This window comes from Anticarsia gemmatalis, chromosome 25 (assembly GCF_050436995.1).
Source record: "Anticarsia gemmatalis isolate Benzon Research Colony breed Stoneville strain chromosome 25, ilAntGemm2 primary, whole genome shotgun sequence".
In the NCBI taxonomy this organism is placed as follows: Eukaryota; Metazoa; Arthropoda; class Insecta; order Lepidoptera; family Erebidae; genus Anticarsia; species Anticarsia gemmatalis.
This window is the reverse complement of record NC_134769.1, coordinates 8,718,482-8,740,574: the sequence shown is the minus strand read 5'-3', so window position 1 is coordinate 8,740,574 and position 22,093 is coordinate 8,718,482. Positions and strand designations below refer to the sequence as shown.

The following is a 22,093-nucleotide window of genomic DNA, read 5'->3' as shown; positions in this document are numbered from 1 at the left end:
GAGGCTTTGTTTAGTTCTTAGTCATAAACTTATCCTTATTAATAAACTAGCGGACTAGCCCGACTTCGTCTGGATATAGTACAATTTTATCCCGTTGATTCTATTCCCGTGGAAATTTTATACATACAAACTTTGTCCCGACATTTACAAACATATTAAAAAAAAGATTATCCAATTTAGTTTAGTTTTTAAAAATTATGCGCGTACATATATTTCGCGGATTCATTTTTATTTATATAGATGGTAAACGTACGTGATAAAATGGTGAGCTTTAAGCATCAAGTTTGCGTCATCTTAGTTTTTTCTAGTCTAGAATTAAAATACCAGTATATTTATTCAAATGCTATTAATTATTTGACGCCTACAAATAATTTCAGTGCTTAATGTCTTGCTAGTTTTTAATTAGTAAGTTTAAAACTAAAAAAGTCTGATTACTTCATCTAAGAGCTAAGGTCATCTAGACTACTTTTGGTTGTTTTTTGGAACTAGTTTTGACCCTTGTTCTGTTTATTTTATATTTGTTAGTATAGTCTGATTAATAAGACCATATCATCCAATAATTTAGACTTGGTCTTTGGCCAAACAAAAAGCAAATTGTTTATGGAAACATAAATTTGCCTTTGGTCTCTCCAGGTCTTGAACCATCTTATTGCTAAAGTATACAAAAAAATATTGAAATTAGTTCGGCGGACAAAAAACGTGAAAGTAACGAAAAATGTTAGAATGTATTAGGATATTTTGTCTAGTAATTTCAGGCTTTATTGTAAAGTTGAACGAATTAATCTGTTTGTACGTCATTAATATGACACGAGTGTCGTGTGTAGTGTAAAGTCCTGTAATACAAAGTTCATTAAGCTAAACCTAGTAAACCGAAGTCAATTAAATCTAGCAAAAAATTGCAAATTATTGCAAAATTATGGAGAAATAATTACGTTTTTATAACTAACGCGCTGCATCATCGTGATTATTACATTATATCTCTAGCACTATGAACTGTGTCATCATAAGGACCCTTTTTTTCTTTACTTATTTTATATCACACGAGTTACAATTATACAACAAAATATATTTTTAGAAATACTAATTGTGAAGGTATGTTACAAGTATGAGATCCTTCGGTTTTTGATAAATGATACGGTACCGGTACCATTCTACAATACTTTTTCGTTAATCGTACTATGTTATATTTATAAATAAGTAACATTTAATACATTGTAATATACATACTTTAAAATTTAGAATAAATAATATTAGTATAGATTAGTGGCCTGTCTTCATCGATTTCAAATGAATTTATTAAAATCAGTCATGATATTTTGTACATTTTCATTCGTGACTTGAAAGATCTGTGTCGAAGTAGCAGCCTGGAACTAAATCAAGGCAGATAATAATGCTATAATATTAGTGTACTTAGTCAATTATATTTGCAACTATTTAATAGAACTATTACGTTCGTAACTTACGTACCCATAAAAGTAATTTTAATGCCATTCCAAAGGATTTATATGACATCAAACAGTGTTATAAACATTCGCATGCATAATATTAGTTAGTATAGTTAGATAGTTATTGCACAACCGCCATCAACGACCTCTTACGTCACGTCGTCTTGTAATGTCGCGTTTTTGTCCTTGCCAACGTAACCGGTGTTGTTTTTGTTGATACCTGTTTAATATATTATGTTTTGATGAATACCTCCTAAGGCCTCATGTGTTGGTTTATTCCTATGTTTTGTATGGTAAAGGGTTAATGAGATCTTGTATTATTTATCTCGGTTTGGGCTGATCGCGTCATTTCAAGCTGGTAGGATCAAAAAAATAAGTATTGCTGTGTTACAATGAAAACATCTGTGTTGATAATGTTTGTTTGATCTAATCGATATCGTAGTTTCCAATTTAAGGTTTTTTTATAGGTACTCAGCTCTACTTAGTGAAATCTACGATTTTGAGATTAATAAAGTGTTTCCTGTGAATTTACTCTCTTATCCGAGCTCTATATGTATACTAGTTCAGAACTTCAATAGTTATGTTGTTTTTTTGTTGATTCAATACGATGTTAATAACACGCCCGATTGACAGACACACTTACCAATTTTTCCATTTATAACGAGGGTTCATATATCTACTAATACTGATTATCTCTAAAAACACGCTGCAAATCGGACAGGTACATCCTATAGCTTTTACGTCAGAGATTAACAACACGGAATAATAAGTAATAACATTTATCGACAAAAATCTGATTACGTAGAACAGAGTGACTTTTACTCAAAATGTTACCTTGGATTGAGATTTGCAACATGTCAGACAGTATTGCGACACTAGATGGTTTAAATTTAAACTGAGTTTACTGTTTTAGGACAGGCTAAAATGTTTTGTAAATAACCTTTGCATGCAGAGTCTACGACCTGCTTTCGGTTGGCATGGTGGACTATGCAATTAATCTTTCTATCTTTGTAATATTTCACTAAGTAGGTATTAAGAAATTTGAGACTTTTCGTCTGTTAAATATGCTCTCTGTACTTAACTACTTATACGTTTCGGTGTTCGTATTTTTGGTCCCATGTGTTGGTAATTGGCTTATACCTAGCAAACTTTTCTGGACGTCGAGCTTCCACAAAAATCCAGGGATATTTTAAACACGACGTTGTTATAATGCAAAGCGTATATTGTAGTTATTATACGAGAGCCAAAGGCTTTCCAAATAATTTATAAGCTTCAAAACATTTTAAAATCGCTAGTTTTATCTGAGTAGTTTATTAAGTGACTCTCATAAAATATGAAGCGGTTCACATTAGGGTAGGTTAAGGTCAATCAAAGGCTTGAAGCAGTATACGAGTGCTCTTCAACGGAACACTCTTTGTGAAGAGGTTTCCGTAGGTATAGTAATAAAGAATATTATGATATGTTGTTATTTTATTAGCATGGAAGTTTATTTGGGTACATATTACTCATTTTTAATATAAAGGCGTTCTCTGCCGACCCTTATGGGAATAGTTGTGGTTATAACATATGTATGTTAATATAATCTTTAATTATAGTATTGAGAACTGAAAGGAAATAGAGCCTTTATCGAGGTTGCACAAAAATGGCTGTATTTCAGACAATTCTACTTTTAACTTTGTGTATTACAGTTGAGAAGATATAAAACTTAATTTGTGAAAATTTCACATCAAAATACAATTCCTGCCCGAAACAGGTCACTAACAAAATATAAATATATGTACATATAAATTGAACGTTATTGCGTTATCGTACCAACCATCGGTTTATATCAAACGCTACTTATTATAGGACTTACCATAATAATTCCATCATTACTATTCAAGGTAACATTACCTGCCATCTGATGCTATTGTCATCTCAAGGTCGATCAAGTTTTCCATAAGATATTTATATCGCCGTAAGTTCAATGTGATGCATTTGATTGCTTTACTCAAACGATTTTGGCAAGCTTTGCGAATTTAAAACAGTTTATTGACCATTGACGTGTTGAATTTGTTATATTATTTACATTGTTATGTATACCAAAAAAGCAGGTTAATTGTACTCCAAAAATAGTATGATTTTTGTTCACTGCAAAAAGAGTACTCCAGGGCACGTTCTAGGACCAATATAGGGACATAACATTTTTGATAGCTTTTTTCTTTCGCATAGTAACAATACTTTGTCGCTATGTAAAATTGCTATATCTTTAGTATAATTGTTTTAAGTTTTAAATAGATCACGTGATTCAAACATGTGCGAGCTATTATCTAAACAAGTTTAGGATAATAGCTATCATTATGACGCTAAAACTAAAAGTATAAGTTGAAACACACCATGTTATACAAAGATATACAATTAAAACAAGTTTTTTTATATAATTGTGAGATAAACGCCGCAGTCGTATCTACTAAATTAGAGGTCGTGGGTTCAAAGACCATTCGTACTAATAATAGGTGATAAGTTACTTTGTATGAAAGTCCAAATTCCAGCCAAGTCATTGCTAGGGTATACTTAGGTAGTATACACTGATTAGTCTAGTGACTCAGTCTTTAAAAGATAGTGTTATCGGTCGGTATACTCTGTAACTTTTTGCTTTATTTTGGTCCGGGTCTGTGTTTTACCTAATACAGTAATTCCATGATTTGATCTAAAGTCCATAACATTTCAAAATTTCATTTTAGTGCAGGATTTATAAGTTAGATGTTATCACGGTAAGAGTAGGCATATCACGACAAGCCTGAGACTTAAATATAATTAGGCATATTTGTATTTGTTTAAGTGTGTAAGCTTGCTATTAGCAATTTATGTTTACATTTTTTTCTAAAAGGTGATTAGTTTGTAAGCTTTTCTAAAATAAATAAATACGTCGAATTGAACATAGCAATTGTGATTTCCCCAAAAGAATTACACAACAGCCATCACTCACATTGATGTACAACTCAATCATCATAATATCTCGTAATTTATTCTATTATGAGCGCTGTCAATTCGTGCTCAGTAATATTCCGTTGCGTTGGAACCTTCTGTGCCTAGGTCGGATCAAATGTCACTTATTATTGTCATTTGATTGTTCAACTGTGATTTAGTTAGCTTATTTGTATGCAAGTTTAGGATAAATAATTAAACCGAGTTAAGGCAATTATGTTGTTTATTTCGTGCTGCGTAAATAATTAACACAGCTTCTATTTATTTATCATTTATTTTATAATCACAAGATGATAACATTTCAAATAAAGGTCTTAAATGTTAGATTCAAAATGTTTCTATTTAACTGCAAATTTGGCGCAGTGGTAAACTTGCTTGCCTTTCATCGGCATTCGTAAATATAGTGTATCGAAAAAGAAAATATTTTGTTTAAGAATTTTTGCTCGGTAATAATACGGAAGTAGTCTTTTCGAAAATATGAAAGAGCTTCCTAGAATTGTTCAACAAATCATTTACATGTTTAAAGGTAAATGTAGGAAGTAGTTCACGAGACGGTGTGACGTCACGTAGTATCTTGCTACACACATACTCGGGTCTGCATATTCGGTTCGGCAGAATTGATCGAACAACAATATCGACTAAGCAATTACTGCACTTGTTCGGCTTGTGCCCATCAGGTTAGTTCCTACGGGGCCGATCGTCACAATTCGGTTTAAACATACAGGCGTGGCGATGTTGAGCAGCATTTTTCCTGAACATTCATCTACACCTAATGAATTTTGCCGTCCGGCTAGGCCGATTAATGTAATCCTTAGGCTTGTTACACACATATTCAATTCAGCATTAATCGTACTAGCCGGGCGGCAACCCCGAATATGTGTAGATGAATCTGATCGGCATAAGCCGGTTTTGTAGTTTGATAAATATTGCCGAACCGAAACTGTGTGTAGCAAGCTTTACAGTGGAACTCGTACGCAAGTAGACAAGTGTGTCACCTTACTCTCTCCACAGAAGTGCTCATAATTACTGTCACCATTGTTATACTTCTAACTTATTATTTGTAATGATTCTTTTCTTAGAATTTTCGTTAGAATTGTGTATTTTTTGCTTTGTTTGTCTTAACGACATAGTTAGTGTTAGCTACTGTATTTAACCTGGATTGGCACGTGTCGTCAATTAAGCAAGATGGGGCATTACAATACAAGATATTTGTTTCTTCATCTTAACCTGTTCATACTTTCATAACTTTTAAAAACGTCAGGTATTATTAGCTAAAGTGCATGTTAGATATAAAAGTAGTTTGCATATTCGCGTTAATTCCCGTATTCTAATATAGCCGTTCATAATTAAACGCAAATGAGGTTACTTCGTTACATAAACGTACATAAACATACAAAAAAAGCGATGCAAATGTGTAGTTTAAAAAATATTTTATATTTTTTGTATGAAATTCGCAACACTTTTATCCCGTTCATATTAATTATTATCAGTTACTTAATATTATTTATTTGTTTGTTACAGAAAAAAATGGACGACGAAACATCACTACAATGACATCACACGCTTAACTAAAACCACTGTGATTTAAACAATAAGTTACCGATCTCTTATAAGTATAAATGATCAAGAAGTAAAGTGTTAGTTGTAACAAAATGCCGGCCATACTGACCAAGATCCGCGAGCAGGCGTCCAGGGTTCAGCCCTCGATAGCCCTGGGAGTGGGGGTGGGGGTGGCGCTGGCCGCGTGTGCGGTGTACGGGACCAGGGAGAAGAAACAGAACACGCCTTGCAACAATAATAATAATTATAAGGTTTGTATTGTAACTAATATTTTGAAAAGTATTGGATCTTTTTCCATTTGTTGTGTGTTTGATCCATCATATATATCGTGTTAGTTCGTAAAATTAATAAACTTGTTCAATGTTTAGGTGTTTTCTGTAAAAATAAAATAACATAAATTGTGCTGTGGCTTAAAGAGCCATTAAAACCTTTTTGTAATGAATGTTATGTCAGCATCTGTATTCTAAAGTTTCATTTCATAATACTGGTAAACGGGGAATCCTATACATTTTGTGATGCGGGACCTTTATAGTTACTCATTGTATCACGAATCACCAAAAACTTTTCAATGACTGTTATTGGTGAAGAATCCAGAATTCAAATTGGTATTGCATTTCTGTGGATTATGTACGATGTATTCAGTTTCGCTGGATGTAAGTAAATACAAAGTCAATTAAACAATATGTATTTTAACTTAATCCTGTTATTTCCCACTTGCAGGTAGCGAAAAACGGCAAGCTCCAGACAGTAGCAGAGGGGACGGCAAATGGCGACACTTGCGGCGGCCGCTGTGGCGCCGAGCAGTGCGCGCTGTGTCGCGGCGATGCCGACACAGACAATAAACAGAATATTGTAAGTTCATGATTTACTAGAATTACTAGTAAATAAAGGTACATACAGGGCCTACTACCTTTTACGCGAGTCGTCCCTGTTTCATGCCACTGGTGCCCAAAATATTGAATGTTTTCCTGAAATCTAAGCTTCAAAAATTACCATGGATATGGTAAAGTATTTGGTAAATAGAAGCTTGGTAGATTCACAATCTAAAGCTTTTTGAGGTCTAAACGAATAGCTCATTTACAGATGTTAAAGATTTTATAGGCACCCAAAAATCATTTAATGTAAACTTCAGAAACGACTTCAAACAACATCATATGTAATTGCAGGAAGATGCAGACGAGACCCAATCGATAGAGGAGCACGTGCCGGGCCTTAACCTGGAGTTCCTCCGGCAGCTGATCTCGCTGGCGAGGATCATGGTGCCGGGAGTACGCAGCCACGAGGTGGCGTTGCTCACCGCTCACACTATATGCCTGTTCTCGAGGACCTTCTTGTCTATTTATGTTGCTTCATTGGAAGGTTCCATTGGTGAGTGGATTCAAAATTTCAATCTATTCAATTTATTTTTCTAGTTATTAGAAAACTTTAAAGTTACCTTTCATACCGGTTAGAACGACGACAATTATGTGTAGTTGAACAGCCTGGTGCGATAACATATTTTATATAGGTAGAGATAGAAAGGACAGGTATGTTATAGTTAGTTGCTTAGATATACCTTGATAATTATCTCTTTCGAAGTCACAGATGTTGATTTTTAGCCAACAAATCACATCCCTATTTGTAGATATGTTATTGCTACAATCAGATACCACTAATCAGAGCTATGTAACATACCTGGGGGATTTTAACCAAGAATTTTCAAAATGTATTCCTTACAAAACAATACTACATATTGCTTCTTACTAATTTAACCAATTTCTTCTTTCCAGTAAAACACATAGTCCAAAAAGACATGCGTCGTTTCGCGGCGCTGTTGATGCAGTGGTTCGGTATCGCGATACCGGCCACCTTCATCAACTCCATGATCAGGTATCTGGAGTCCCGCCTCGCGCTGGCCTTCCGCACCCGGCTGGTGAACCACGCATACGACCTGTACTTCAAGAACCAAACTTATTATAGGGTCGCTAATTTAGATGCTAGGATTGAAAATGCTGATCATAGGTACGTATTCTAGAAAGTTAAGCCTTGAATTTAAAAAAATAATAGAAAATTTATATCATAGTCTCTGTCTGTCAGTGCTTCAACAAAACAAAATCGTGCTAAATAAACTACAATTTCTTTGGTAATATAACATTGTTATGGATTAGCTTATTGAGTTTTAACACATAACTCATGTAGCTCTAAACTCATTGAGCGAGTCCACGGAAATAAATAGAATTTCGAGCAAATAGACTTTGCAACTAGTTTCCTCTTTGGTAAGTAGTAAACCAATCGTCAAAATTGTTCTAGTTGTTTTACTAGTATTTATTTGACTAAAGACAGGATTTATCTTGTTCTTTGAAGCACGTAGATGTAGCCAATGGGCCATGTATCTGTTGGAGAAATAAAGCGATATTTCACCATTTTTAAATTACATAAGTTACATATGTATATATTGTAATGTTTCAGGTTAACAGAAGACGTGTCAGTGTTCACGCAGTCAGTGGCGCACTTGTACAGCTCGCTCACCAAGCCGCTGTTCGACCTGCTGCTCATCGTGCTTACCCTCGCCAGCTACTCCAACAAGATGAAGGGCAATATATTTATTGGTAAGTGACCTTTATATGATCGTGGTGATTCTGCTAGTTCAATATTTTTACTTATTACAAAATATAATAATTTCGGATGTGCCATCGAATTTACTGTTGCAAAAATACACAGATAATGTTATTTACTTTTAAAAAAGTCATGTTTCGTACACATACACGTAAATTGCTACCTACGTATACGGGCATGCAGTGCGTATACATACGTATACGCTCATCTTAGGAACTAGCTTATTCCGCTTTGCTTGCGTAGATTTCAGCAAAAAGCCAGCGCCAGTTAACGATCTGAGACAGATTATTAAATTCGGGTTAACTGTTTCAGTGATAAACTGGGTTAAACAGATGGACTAAAAGACAAAAAGACAATAAATTGTTTCTTAGCTTTAAAATCATATTTGTCTCTGTTTGGTTTTAAATTCAGCACACGAGTTTAGATCTTAGGTCTTTAGAATATGTAGAAATAACTAAGTTAATATTAAATCACAATTTACTAACTCCTTATTCTTCATTTCAGGTCCCGGTATAGCAACAATAGTGATCTGCATGACCGGCCAGTTACTGCGGTTACTGAGTCCCAGGTTCGGTGCTCTGGCGGGCGAGGAGGCTCGCATGAAGGCCAACCTCAGGCACGTGCATGCCCGGCTCATAGCTCATGCTGAGGAAGTCGCTTTCTATGGAGGACATAAGGTTAGAGGGATTGAAGTTATATTTTAATTATTAACGTGATTTTGGATACTATGGTTACGTATAAGTTGGTCGGTGCAAGTTTCAATAATGTAGCGCCAGTAACCTATATAGACCTACGATGGTTTAGTTCTTGTTAACTGATATTTTATAGTTAAGTATTTTTTCTAACATCGAATAACTAATTCGTTTCAAGTTTTAAGACATGGGTAGGTTGATGATGATTTGGTGCTTTGATGTTTGATGATATTACGAAAAAAAGATTTTCTTTTCTAAACAGAACTACATATTTTAATACTATCTCAGACACAAAGTATTAGTAGTCTTATAATCACTATTTATGCTGCTCATATCATATGTAATCATACTATCACTAAATTTTCTCCAAGACGGAATTGAACCCACACCCTTCCATTGTACTACATAACTATCTAAATAAATAATTTACATCTCATGTACAGTCAATTAGGGTAACTTTGAATCAGCATATTTTAGTTTTGCAAACTTTTATCAATTGTGTTGGTTTCACATGAAAAAATAATCGAAACTAGTTCATATTCCCACTGTCAATGTTACCCAAATGATTTAAAGTTACCCAGCTTGACCTTATCTTTTAAGTATAAAGATACAAATAAATGTTGATGTTTTTTGCCACCAGGTGGAGCTAGGTCAGCTACAATCAGCGTACAAGGAGCTGGTGACGCAGATGACGTCGGTGTTCAACGAGAAGCTGTGGTACGTGATGCTCGAGCAGTTCTGCATGAAGTACGTGTGGTCCGGCACCGGCATGGTCATGCTCGCGCTGCCTATACTCACTGGCAAGAAGGATGATGGTTAGTAACTTATGAGGGAAAATATTGTTTGAAACCATGAATGGATGTATGGGTTTTTGTTATAAGTGCTTAAACAGGGATATGACATAGATTATATTTTACTCGTAAAAGGAAGAAAATTTCTTCGTTCCTCAAGTACAACTACTAAACTAAACTAACTTAAATTGTTATCGATTTAGACATCTGTAAGTTCACTATTATTTGGATTTTATTTAATGACATTTTGTAAAAACATAAATCAGTTATGGGCCTATGTGTGACGAAACGCATTCGTTGCGTGCACGTGCACTGTGCTTTAGAAAACAGCACGCAGTTCAATTTATGCACACTTTCCTTAAAGTGTTTAAACTGCTTTAAACTTTAAGAAAACTTACGTTAGCATAAATGAACGGTATAAAAAACTAAAATTATTTTCGCAGTTATGTTTTGTTATAAATGTTCCTATGTAATATTTAAAAAAAATAATCAATAGGGGATATTATTTAGTTGTTTGGTTGGAAACTAATCTGTGTTTTATTTGTTCGTAGGTACAAGTAAGGGTATCAGTGAGAGGACGGAGTACATGACGACCTCACGGAACTTGCTCAACTCCGCCGCCGATGCCATTGAGAGGCTCATGTCCAGTTATAAGGTGCGTAGAATTTACTTAACTCAGTGTTATTTTTGTATGAGTTTAAACGCTATTGAATAGATAAACTACCGCTAAATGTATTCAGAAACTGGGGGTCAGACTAATATACGCAGATAAACGTCCAGATACATTAATTATATTTTTATTAGTTATTGTTTTATGCATATATTATGAAAGATTCACGCGGAAAAAACGTGAAAATGTTTACTTTTTAAAATCAGAAGGGACTTATAAAGTCGAATTTGAGCAGAAGTTAAATTCAAAGTTAAAGTAGTTTAATTCAGAGACAAAGTACACGTCTCGGCTTATACAACACGCTGCTGCTTGCTGCTGTTGAGGGGTTAGCGAGGCGGTTTGTGAGGGGACAGCATAAGATGAATCAAATTAGAATTTGATCGAGTTTAACATTAACTCGAATCTAGTTTGATCAAAATTGTCGAGAGTGATCCAACCGCCGTCGTCTCCGTGTTTTGTGTATTATTTAATGATCTGGGTGTATATTGATATAGTTGTAATGTGTGGTCCCGGTGTGCAGGAGGTGGTGACGCTGGCGGGCTACGCCACGCGCGTGTCGGACATGCTGGTGGTGTTCGGCGAGGTGGCGCGCGGACACTGCGTGCGCGCCGTGCACGTGGCGCCGCACCACCACGCCTTCCAGGTCACCTTCCGCGACAACCGACCCGTGCCAGAAGGTATAACACAAACTGGTCATCAGTAACACAATTCTCAGTTCATATAGTTATATAGATCATATAGTCATATAGTTCATATAAACATTATAGTCATATAGTCAATACTATCGAGGGTAGAAATTACATTTTAAAGCAAAAATAATTTCCACAACATCCCCTAGAAGCGCTGATCAGATCTTCATACAGAATTTTTAATTGATAGCCGACACAATCAAGGATTTGTTTAATATGTATATCGTCCGTAGAGAAGAGTCTACAATCTCAGCTTTACGTATATTACACGTATACGTATACGTAATAAGAGTTCGCACGTAAATATGATTGCCTAGCCTTTAACCTCGCCTACCGATTACTACACGTACTTTCTGTACTCCTATCCTATCTTATCTTAGGGGTGGGAGTGTCAGTTAATGCCTGGCTGCCACTTCGACCTTTCCTGATCCTTTATGTCATCCCCTCCTTCGCTACTCTAGACATTGGGGGGCAATAGCGAAACTTAACAGTTTGCTATGCAACTCATCGGTAATAGCCTGTAGTCTTCTAGTTTAGGGTAACCGCATCCTAGAAAATCTATTCTTTACTTCTAAGTTCTTCTTTAAAATTTATTACAGTGATTATCATATAATTTTGTTTATTTTTTAAAATAATAATAATCGTCATATTCCAGGCAAGATCCACTACACCAACGACTTATCTATCCACCTACGCAACGTGCCCATCGTGACGCCAGCGTGTGACGTAGTAGCGGGCGGCGTGACGTTGCACATCGCTCCCGGCACACATCTGCTCATTGTTGGACCTAATGGATGCGGGAAGTCCAGGTAATAGATATATACCATGTTTTTTTGTCTTCTTAGCTGGTTTTCAGCTATGGGGATCATTTTGATTGTAGCCAGTAACTGTGCAGGTGTTTGTTTGTATTGTCCAAGTGTGTTTTTTAGATATACAGAAGTCTACATCCTAACAGCCAAAAATATTTTTTTGACCCGACTCGGGATTTGAACCCGAAAGCTTGATGCGGCAGTCGCCTACACCATCGACTACGTCACAGAGGCAATCGAATGTATTATGAACATTTCCCATTTCATTTTCCATTTCCATTTTCAACTTTGTGGCTGAAGCCGTTATATGTATGTCTATACATTTGTTACCTCAACAGGGCAATTTCGTTTTATATTTAATTTTGGGTCATATTCTTACAATATTGTACTGTTATTTGCTACATATAATTTCCTATATCGTTGTCACAGTAGTGTAAGCAATGAAACTAATCCACATCTCTTTGTTGCAGTCTGTTCCGCATTATCTCCGGCCTGTGGCCGGTGTTCGGCGGCGAGCTGCACGTGCCGCGGCCGTGCTCGTGCTCGCACTGCGCCGACGAGACCAACCTGGCCGACACCGGCTACTGCACCTCCAGGCCCATCATGTTCTATATACCGCAGAGGTAACAACACCTGCATATTTTATCATTTTAGTCTTAAAAAAAATATAAGCTGTTTCAATGGCCAGTTTCGCTCATCGGTCGGCTAACGATCTGTGGGTTAAGTTAAGCTACCCTCGGTCATTTCATAGATGGGTGTCCGCGTAGTGGTATTTGAGCTGGGCGTCTCCGTGCATCGGAAGGCACGTAAAAGGTCGATCCCGGCTGTTGTCTACTAACATAATAGTCGTTAAGCCATGTCAAAGGCCTCTCGGGTGGCTTGAACAACTTGGACACTAGGTTGACCATTAACCATACGACAAACAACAATGATGAAGGAAACAATTGTGATGAAACTTCGCAATCATATTGTGTATTGCCTACCTTTACGTGACCGTAATAAAAGTTTGCTGGACCAATAAGGTTTTCACTACGTAATCTAGCTAGACCATGCTGCGGCAAATCAAGTAACCACCAATAATGCGCATTTGTAGTAGCCACTTTATTTATAATAGAATACGGGAATTGATGCGAACATGCATTTTACCTTAAAATGCCTAACGTTTCGGCGCAGGTTGCACTCGCCGTGGTCGTCTGTGACCGAAACATGCAACGCGAGAGTTTAAAAGTTCTGTAGTAGCCACAGTTTTTGGCATGGTATGCACGAACTAGTACGCCCGTGTGCGTGTTGTGTTACTGTGTCGAATATTCAGCGTCGCGCAAAGCCAGTGATCTTTAACGCTTGCTCTGACACACTCCCGGTTTTACGTAATTCTCGCTTAACAAAGCTTGTTTCCACCCTCAGGCCGTACATGTCGATGGGCTCGCTCATCGACCAGGTGACGTACCCGTCCCGGGTGAAGGAAGGCGACCTAGCAGCCGAGCGGCGCGCGCAGCACATCCTGGCCACGGTGCGCCTGGACACGTGTGCCGCTCGCCACGGCGGCCTGCGGGCCGTGCGCGACTGGCGCAGCACGCTGTCGGGCGGGGAGAAGCAGCGCATGGCCATGGCCAGGATGTTCTACCACAGGTACGTACCATATATATACGCGCCACGGCGGCCTGCGGGCCGTGCGCGACTGGCGCAGCACGCTGTCGGGCGGGGAGAAGCAGCGCATGGCCATGGCCAGGATGTTCTACCACAGGTACGTACCATATATATACGCGCCACGGCGGCCTGCGGGCCGTGCGCGACTGGCGCAGCACGCTGTCGGGCGGGGAGAAGCAGCGCATGGCCATGGCCAGGATGTTCTACCACAGGTACGTACCATATATATACGCGCCACGGCGGCCTGCGGGCCGTGCGCGACTGGCGCAGCACGCTGTCGGGCGGGGAGAAGCAGCGCATGGCCATGGCCAGGATGTTCTACCACAGGTACGTACCATATATATACGCGCCACGGCGGCCTGCGGGCCGTGCGCGACTGGCGCAGCACGCTGTCGGGCGGGGAGAAGCAGCGCATGGCCATGGCCAGGATGTTCTACCACAGGTACGTACCATATATATACGCGCCACGGCGGCCTGCGGGCCGTGCGCGACTGGCGCAGCACGCTGTCGGGCGGGGAGAAGCAGCGCATGGCCATGGCCAGGATGTTCTACCACAGGTACGTACCATATATATACGCGCCACGGCGGCCTGCGGGCCGTGCGCGACTGGCGCAGCACGCTGTCGGGCGGGGAGAAGCAGCGCATGGCCATGGCCAGGATGTTCTACCACAGGTACGTACCATATATATACGCGCCACGGCGGCCTGCGGGCCGTGCGCGACTGGCGCAGCACGCTGTCGGGCGGGGAGAAGCAGCGCATGGCCATGGCCAGGATGTTCTACCACAGGTACGTACCATATATATACGCGCCACGGCGGCCTGCGGGCCGTGCGCGACTGGCGCAGCACGCTGTCGGGCGGGGAGAAGCAGCGCATGGCCATGGCCAGGATGTTCTACCACAGGTACGTACCATATATATACGCGCCACGGCGGCCTGCGGGCCGTGCGCGACTGGCGCAGCACGCTGTCGGGCGGGGAGAAGCAGCGCATGGCCATGGCCAGGATGTTCTACCACAGGTACGTACCATATATATACGCGCCACGGCGGCCTGCGGGCCGTGCGCGACTGGCGCAGCACGCTGTCGGGCGGGGAGAAGCAGCGCATGGCCATGGCCAGGATGTTCTACCACAGGTACGTACCATATATATACGCGCCACGGCGGCCTGCGGGCCGTGCGCGACTGGCGCAGCACGCTGTCGGGCGGGGAGAAGCAGCGCATGGCCATGGCCAGGATGTTCTACCACAGGTATATACCATATATATACACTAGCTTTTACCCGCAACTTCGTCCACGTGGTTTGTGACTTAGAACAGAATTTTCATACTAACTTTCATCCCCTATTTTACCCCCCTGGGGGTAGAAATGATCACAATGCTAAGCGGATGCCTACGTCATAACATCTACCTGCATGCCAAATTTCAGCCTGATCCGTCCAGTGGTTTGGGCTGTGCGCTGGTAGATCACTATGTCAGTCAGTCACCTTTGAGAATGGAAAAAGGGAATTGAGACTAATCAAATGGTGTCAGCAGCTCCCAATAACATAAAGCTGATGACTCCCTAACACTCGCTTTTTTGAGATACCCAGGACGATGGCCAACCTCCAGACTTAAGGCATTAAAATAAATTGTTCAGTGAAAACAACATATTTTTGGGCTTCAGACAACGATAACTTTCAAAACCGACATCATAACGTATAGAAAATCTCTCCGAAATATATAAAAGTTCGTGAAACAATGTTATATTTCAACATTTGTGTGTTCCCAGGCCGGTGTACGCGCTACTGGACGAGTGTACGAGCGCGGTGTCCATGGAGACCGAGGTGGTGATGTACGAGGAGGCCGTCAAGGAAGGCATCACGCTGCTCTCCATCACGCACAGGCCTAGTGTCTGGTCAGTATAGGTTCACCATTACTTGCCTATAAAACAGGATACATCAGTTGTTTGTTAATCTTGACGATATGATTCATATGAATTTTCCAGCGTCAAACGTTTTGATTGTACAGAATAATTATTTCATAGTAAATAAGTCCCCAACCCGCACTTGGCCAGCGTGGTGGACTCAAGGACTAGCCCCTCCCCTCGTTTGGGAGCAGGCCCTTGCCCTGCAGTGGGACAGAAAAGGGTTAAAAAAATAAATGAATACAAAAAAATATCGTTATTTAAAATTAAAACAACATAGGTGCCAGAAAATATGTTCGGTAATGGTTGCGTTAGTTATTATATTAACTGTGTTGCAACCATTAACGCTCATCTCAAGAATGAATAATTAATTAATATCCCACTGCTGGGCAAGGGCTTCCTCCCAGAACGAGGCAATATTTAAGAAGATACAAGAGTCAATGTTTTAGATATTCCGTCGCCTCCAAAAAGTATATTTTGCACTTTAAATGTTACTTAGTGCTCATTTTTTTTTACAAACTTTTGTCCCAGCTTCGACAACATTTTCAATTAACCTTTTTACTAAAAATTATTTAAATGTCCACAGGAAATACCACACGCACGTGTTAGAATTCGACGGCGCGGGTAACTGGTCGTTCCGTCCTCTAGAAAAGGACGCGCCCGCCATCACCACCGCGATGACCGCCCTTCCCGCTCCCAACAACACTAGCAACACTACCAACAACACTAGCAACAACACTAGCAACAACACGAGCAACAACACGAGCAACACAGCCAACAACAGTACCGAGATAGAAGCGGAACACTGACATACGATGGAGTAAGATATTGGTAAACTAAAATAAATCATGAACAGTCATCGTCAGAAATATGTATGTACTGTCATATTTTCAATCATACTTTTTTTTGTCTGGAAATACATACATAATATTATGTCTGTTATATCCGAAGTTGAAGGTTGTGTAATCAACTCGCTATTATTAATGTCAGTCCCATGTAATAAGAGGCAAACATTTTGCTATATTTTGGGCACATTCCCAAACTTGGGGCCACTATTGAGAAATATTCCAATATTAAGTAGAAAAAAAAAACCAGTAGTACTTTGCCGGACCGAGGAATGGAACCCGAGATTTCGTGACAAGTAGTTGGATAACAACGGAACCGCGACCCCAGGCAATCAAAGTTGTATGAAAATATAAATTTTATTATTATTACTAAACAACAAACAATATGCAATGATTATAAAATTACTTTTCATAGACAAAAATGTTTTTGAAATGATGACAGTGTATATATTTTTGACGCTGACCGTTCTATTTAACTACGTTTTCTTGACGTTTAGGCACAGCTCGCACTGGCCACGAGCCATGATTGCGTTAAAGTAAATCCTGGCCTTAAGCCTAGCATTAAGGTACTAGACTCGTAGACTAAGGCAGGTCAGTAAAGTGTTTAGAGTACAGAAAGCACACGCTAGCAAATCCATGACCACTGTAGTGAAAAATGTGTGTAGTGTCAAAACTGTCACTGTCATAATTAAATGTCAATATTGTTTAATAGCACATTTTTTAAACTTCTCAATAAGTATCGGTGAGCTAATCAAATTGAATTTGGACAATATTTTTCGTATATCTGCTGTTAGTTTATTTACCGGATAAATTACCATTATTTATGCATATGCCGTGAAAGGTTCTTATGCTGAATTCAACAATTTATCAGTTGTGACATGGCTCACGCTTTTCTAACTTTAGGGGACTCTTATTACTATCTAGAGGCCTTGTTAGCAGACCGTACCCGAGTCATTGATTTTTGGTTGGTGGTTAGAATGGCCATCGCTTTAATAATAATTAATTTGAGTTTATGGAATTTCATAGTTTGGGAAAATGGGAAAAATAATGGGTCTAAAAAAATACGAAAGATATTTAAAGATTGGAAGTAGAGCGCAAAAAGGTATATATAGTCAACAATTCATATGAAGGTTCTTCATTTAAGAGTTTCTTTCTAAGGCTGAGGTAAATCTTGAACCTAAGGCTCTACCGTTCTATATTAATGACAGTGACTTAACACTATAAGACAATTGACCAAACCTAGCAATATTATCACAATACCTATTGGTATCAAGTAAAGGACGGCTAAGTTATTAATGGTGCCTTACGGGACCCATAATATTATATATTAATTAAATAAATAAATAATTAGACGATACGTCACAATGGCTGTACGAGGTTTTAAGCCGAATTAAGTATTTTTTAAATTTGAACATTTTTTTTGTAAAAGAAATCGAGCGAAATTGTTGAGAAAATATATATTTTTTTGGGTCTTCCGTTTATTATGTAGGTCCTATCTTTGCTTATATTTTTTCAATTTTATTAAGTCTTTTTGAAATTTTATCTTGAGATTTGATTTTTCTTATTATGTATTATGTAAGTGTACTGTGTATATAAAAAAAACATTGGGCTTCATGACGCTTCACGTCAATTATGTGATTTATATTTAGATAGGTGTCGTTTTTAATAATAATGGACCTGGGCATAGTCTGGAAAAGCAGCTAGTGAAATGAGATTTCTTTGAGATTTATTTACTTTTTCAGTATCTTAAATCAGATTATTATATAAAGGTATCTAAAATGTCTGCCTAAAATGAAACGTGATAAAAAAATCTGCAATTTCGCTCGATTTCTATCAAAATAATACCAGTTACTGTAATTAGTTATAAATAAATAATTTCTTTTTTATATTTTATTTTTATTGTGAGATTATCAATCATGGCTGTAAGAATTTTTACTTTTATTTTTCTTTTTTGATATTTTTGTATGATACATATCGAAATTGTGAGGAAATTGTATTTATTTTGTATATTGTTGTAAATATATGTTAGTTCTACATAAATATATAGTGAGGTGCAACGGGAGATAGAAGTGAAATAAAGTGGGTTTTATAATGAAAATTGTTATTTTATTTTATCTATGGCAATGTCTTGTAAAAAGATCGGGTGTATAGTAGTCGTAACCGGCGGTTCTGTATGACAAGATGTATGAATGTGAATGAAGCAAGGGAAGTTTGTGAGGATCGTAGCAGGTGGTGTTCTTTGGTCTCTGCCTATACCTATGGAACTATGACGTCGTTTTTCATCGCTTTAAAGGAGTACATAGCTGTACTTTGAATTGCTGTTTGCTCGGAAGGTTAGTTAAAAGCCGGCCTCTGCTTGTAGGCTTTTATGCTAATAGTCTTTAAGCCAAAAAGCATTTGAGTGGTTTGAACAATTTTTTTTAAAGTTAGTTAAACCAATAAATAAAAGACATCAATAGCTAAATAGTAAATAATTAGAAACAAACATCATGATATTCATATTGTTAGCAACTCACATACCCGGGTTCAATTCCCGGATCTAGCCGGTATCATTCTGTCTTATCATCATAGACGGTTAATTCCCGCAAATAAACATATTTTCTTTATATTCTAAATATTATTGTGCAATATTAGCTAGGTATAAACAACATCACGCACCTACCATGTAACCAACCGGAATATGAACACGGGTCATAATATTATCGTTTATGGTTAATTCTACTTAGATATTAAAAATCTAATTACATAATATTGTGTAATATTCGTCTGCGGGAAAGAATTTTCCGGGGTTAATAGTATCCTATGTTAATTCGTGTTAAAACCTAAGGTACCTGGGTCAAATATGGTCAGCCGAAAATTATGACCACATACCATTATTCCAAAGCTCATGCATGTTTCACTTCGACCAACACTAGGCGACTAGCAGGGCGTTGGAAGGGTTGACCGTTACGCCATTTGGATAGATTGAACAATCTTTCGTTGTTCACTAGCGACAATTTATGGTCACGTTACAATATTTCGTGTTTGGAATATTGGTATTTGGCCAGATTCCGGTTGGCCATATTTGACCCAGGTACCTAACTAACCGTGTACCAAATTAAATTAAAATCCGCCTTTCAGTTAAATTTTCGGGAAAGAGTAACAAACATATATCTATCTACACAAACTTTCGCATTTAATTTTATAATAACACTGTTTTAATAATAATAAATAAATAAATAAATAAATAATAATAATAAATATTAGTAAAATAATTGAATCATTTTGATACCAGATGAAGTTGTTGATGTATACATCCTAGAAAACTTAGGTATATAAGAATTCTAGGACTAAAGTTTCTAGTACTAAAATCGACTATAGGACATCCTAGAAAACTGTCCTATAGTCGATTCCCGTGTCGAGTAAAGTATAGCCTTACAAACAAGTACATACATAAAATAACGACTTTTTCCCATGGGGTAGGCAGAGACCAAAGATCTTTAACTTAACCTATAAGTAAATTAACCTTCACAATTTTTTTTTCCCGACCCGGGCTATGAACCCGAGAGTGTCCAACCGACCATATGACATCATCATTGAGTCAATAATAAAACAATGTAAGTAATGTCGTCATATCAAAAATAATAAGAAAGTTGAATGAGCTGTTATGATCAGTATAAGTTTAGTTAGTTAGGTTATTGACACAGTTACAGTTTAAACGATAAGTGAACCTTAGTTAACTGAATGTTATTAGTACAATGTCTTATGATTATCTTACCTACGGGCTTTGAACTTGAGTGAAAACTGAAAAGGTGTGTAGATAACTCTCGTATATTGTAAGGTGCTAAATTATTTAAACTGATTGAAGCTATTTCGGTAAATGTGTATTGTGTAACCATTTGTTAAAATGCTTGTACGTAAATGTAAGGCTATTGGCCAATCACTGAACTGAAGTTGGTTTTCAGTGGTCGTGTGTGCTAAACAGATTCACTATTCCCTTATTGCTATAACTTATATATATTTTTTCAGGTGTAAGACTCTTTAGCTCTACCTGGTATAACATATATTTGGTATTATTTACTATTACTTCATATCATAAAACTAACACCCTTCGTCACGTCAGTCTGTCTGTCTGTTCATGATAAATTCACAATTTGCTGAACGAATTTGCTTTCAGGTTTCACTGAAGTTTGATTCTCGAGGAAGGTTTTTAAGCGAACCTGATTTCTTTTTTAATTTAACCTGTTGTATCCCTTGCTAAGCTGCTATTACTAAAACCGCTGCTAAAAGAATAACATTTAAATGTAGTTCTAGGGACTACAGCACGTGACATGATCATAGCCTATCTATTACTAATAAAACACGCAGAAAAATCATGTCCAAATACACATAGCAAAGAATTCCCAATCATCTTCCAGTCATACATGACTTGTCACTTTATAGTAATTATTTCCTTGTCCATATCAGTCAGTTCCACGGGATCGTGACCTGGCGCTACAAAGTAGAGATGAAACGGATAGCAGTTTGACCGGATACCGGATATTCGGCCTACCACCTGGCCGGATAGCCGGATATCCGGCCGCCGAATATTCGGCGGACCTTAGCCGTTTGGTGCAGCGCACACACACTTGGCGTAGACGACGTGCGAACGACCGGGTGGCCTCGGTTTGATTCGGGTCTTTTCGTTGATGAGCAAAGGTAGCAATTCTCTCATTCATTGACTTATTGTGTCGATTGCAGTGCAGACACGTGCGTGACTTTAGGTTATTATTTCATTGTGCTATTATTTGAAAATTTCAAGTTCTTAAGTCTTACTAAATAAAGTAAATAATTACTAAATAATTTTTTTTATCCAGACCTTTTTTTATTTCGGCCGGATGTCTATCCGGCCGAATAGTAGTTATCCGGTATTCGGCCGGATAGTATTAAAGCCGCCGGATAGGCCGGATACCGGATAGTTACCGGATATCCGTTTCATCTCTACTACAAAGTGTTGCATCCCGCGGGAGACGATAATGACACATCACTATATTTTGTTTGGCAAGATAATTTTGTGAACAGTGTCATGTAATATAGAACCATTCGTGTATTATAAATTGGACTTGTCAAACTACTGAATGAAAATCTCTACCTAGTCTGTATTCAGCAGTAGGTATCTTCATGAAGGAGAATTACCATTTTTGCAAAGACGGTATTTTATTTCTCACAATCTCTCGTTTAAAGTTAAAGAACGTAGAAATTACATCTAATTAAAAAGTACGTAACTAAAAACAACCAAAAGTAAGTAAGTCCCCAACCCGCACTTGGCCAGCGTGGTGGACTCAAGGCCTAATCCCTCCGTCATTACGGGAGGAGACCCTTGCTCAGCAGTGGGACATTAATGAGTTAAATTAAATTTATTACACATGTACCTACATGTGTAATACACGAACAGGTTTTTTTATAACTCTCATCTTCATTTTATATAGCTCAGTCAGGACTGAACTTCTATACCGACTTCGAT

General features: G+C 38.1%; 1 protein-coding gene across 4 annotated transcripts in view; it reads left to right on the top strand.

Moving 5' to 3' along the window:
• LOC142984033 (ATP-binding cassette sub-family D member 1-like) overlaps window positions 1-18,709 on the top strand; it is a 72,671-nt gene extending 53,962 nt beyond the window's left edge. For 2 of the 4 annotated variants that reach the window (XR_012960128.1, XR_012960129.1), the window contains 14 exons: window positions 5,934-6,223; window positions 6,693-6,824; window positions 7,139-7,340; window positions 7,742-7,973; window positions 8,421-8,560; window positions 9,072-9,244; window positions 9,900-10,074; window positions 10,602-10,705; window positions 11,241-11,397; window positions 12,065-12,218; window positions 12,689-12,841; window positions 13,623-15,112; window positions 15,632-15,757; window positions 16,353-16,492. Coding sequence is in view for 2 of the 4 variants with exons in the window: in XM_076131340.1 (XP_075987455.1) it covers window positions 6,065-6,223; window positions 6,693-6,824; window positions 7,139-7,340; window positions 7,742-7,973; window positions 8,421-8,560; window positions 9,072-9,244; window positions 9,900-10,074; window positions 10,602-10,705; window positions 11,241-11,397; window positions 12,065-12,218; window positions 12,689-12,841; window positions 13,623-13,847; window positions 15,632-15,757; window positions 16,353-16,575 (2,355 nt within the window). In the remaining 2 variants the exon portion in view is untranslated. Of the gene's footprint in view, window positions 1-5,933; window positions 6,224-6,692; window positions 6,825-7,138; window positions 7,341-7,741; window positions 7,974-8,420; window positions 8,561-9,071; window positions 9,245-9,899; window positions 10,075-10,601; window positions 10,706-11,240; window positions 11,398-12,064; window positions 12,219-12,688; window positions 12,842-13,622; window positions 15,113-15,631; window positions 15,758-16,352 lie in introns of those variants that run through there. The other 2 variants (XM_076131340.1, XM_076131339.1) reach the window with 2 other exon arrangements.
• Window positions 18,710-22,093: the final 3,384 nt, after the last annotated feature.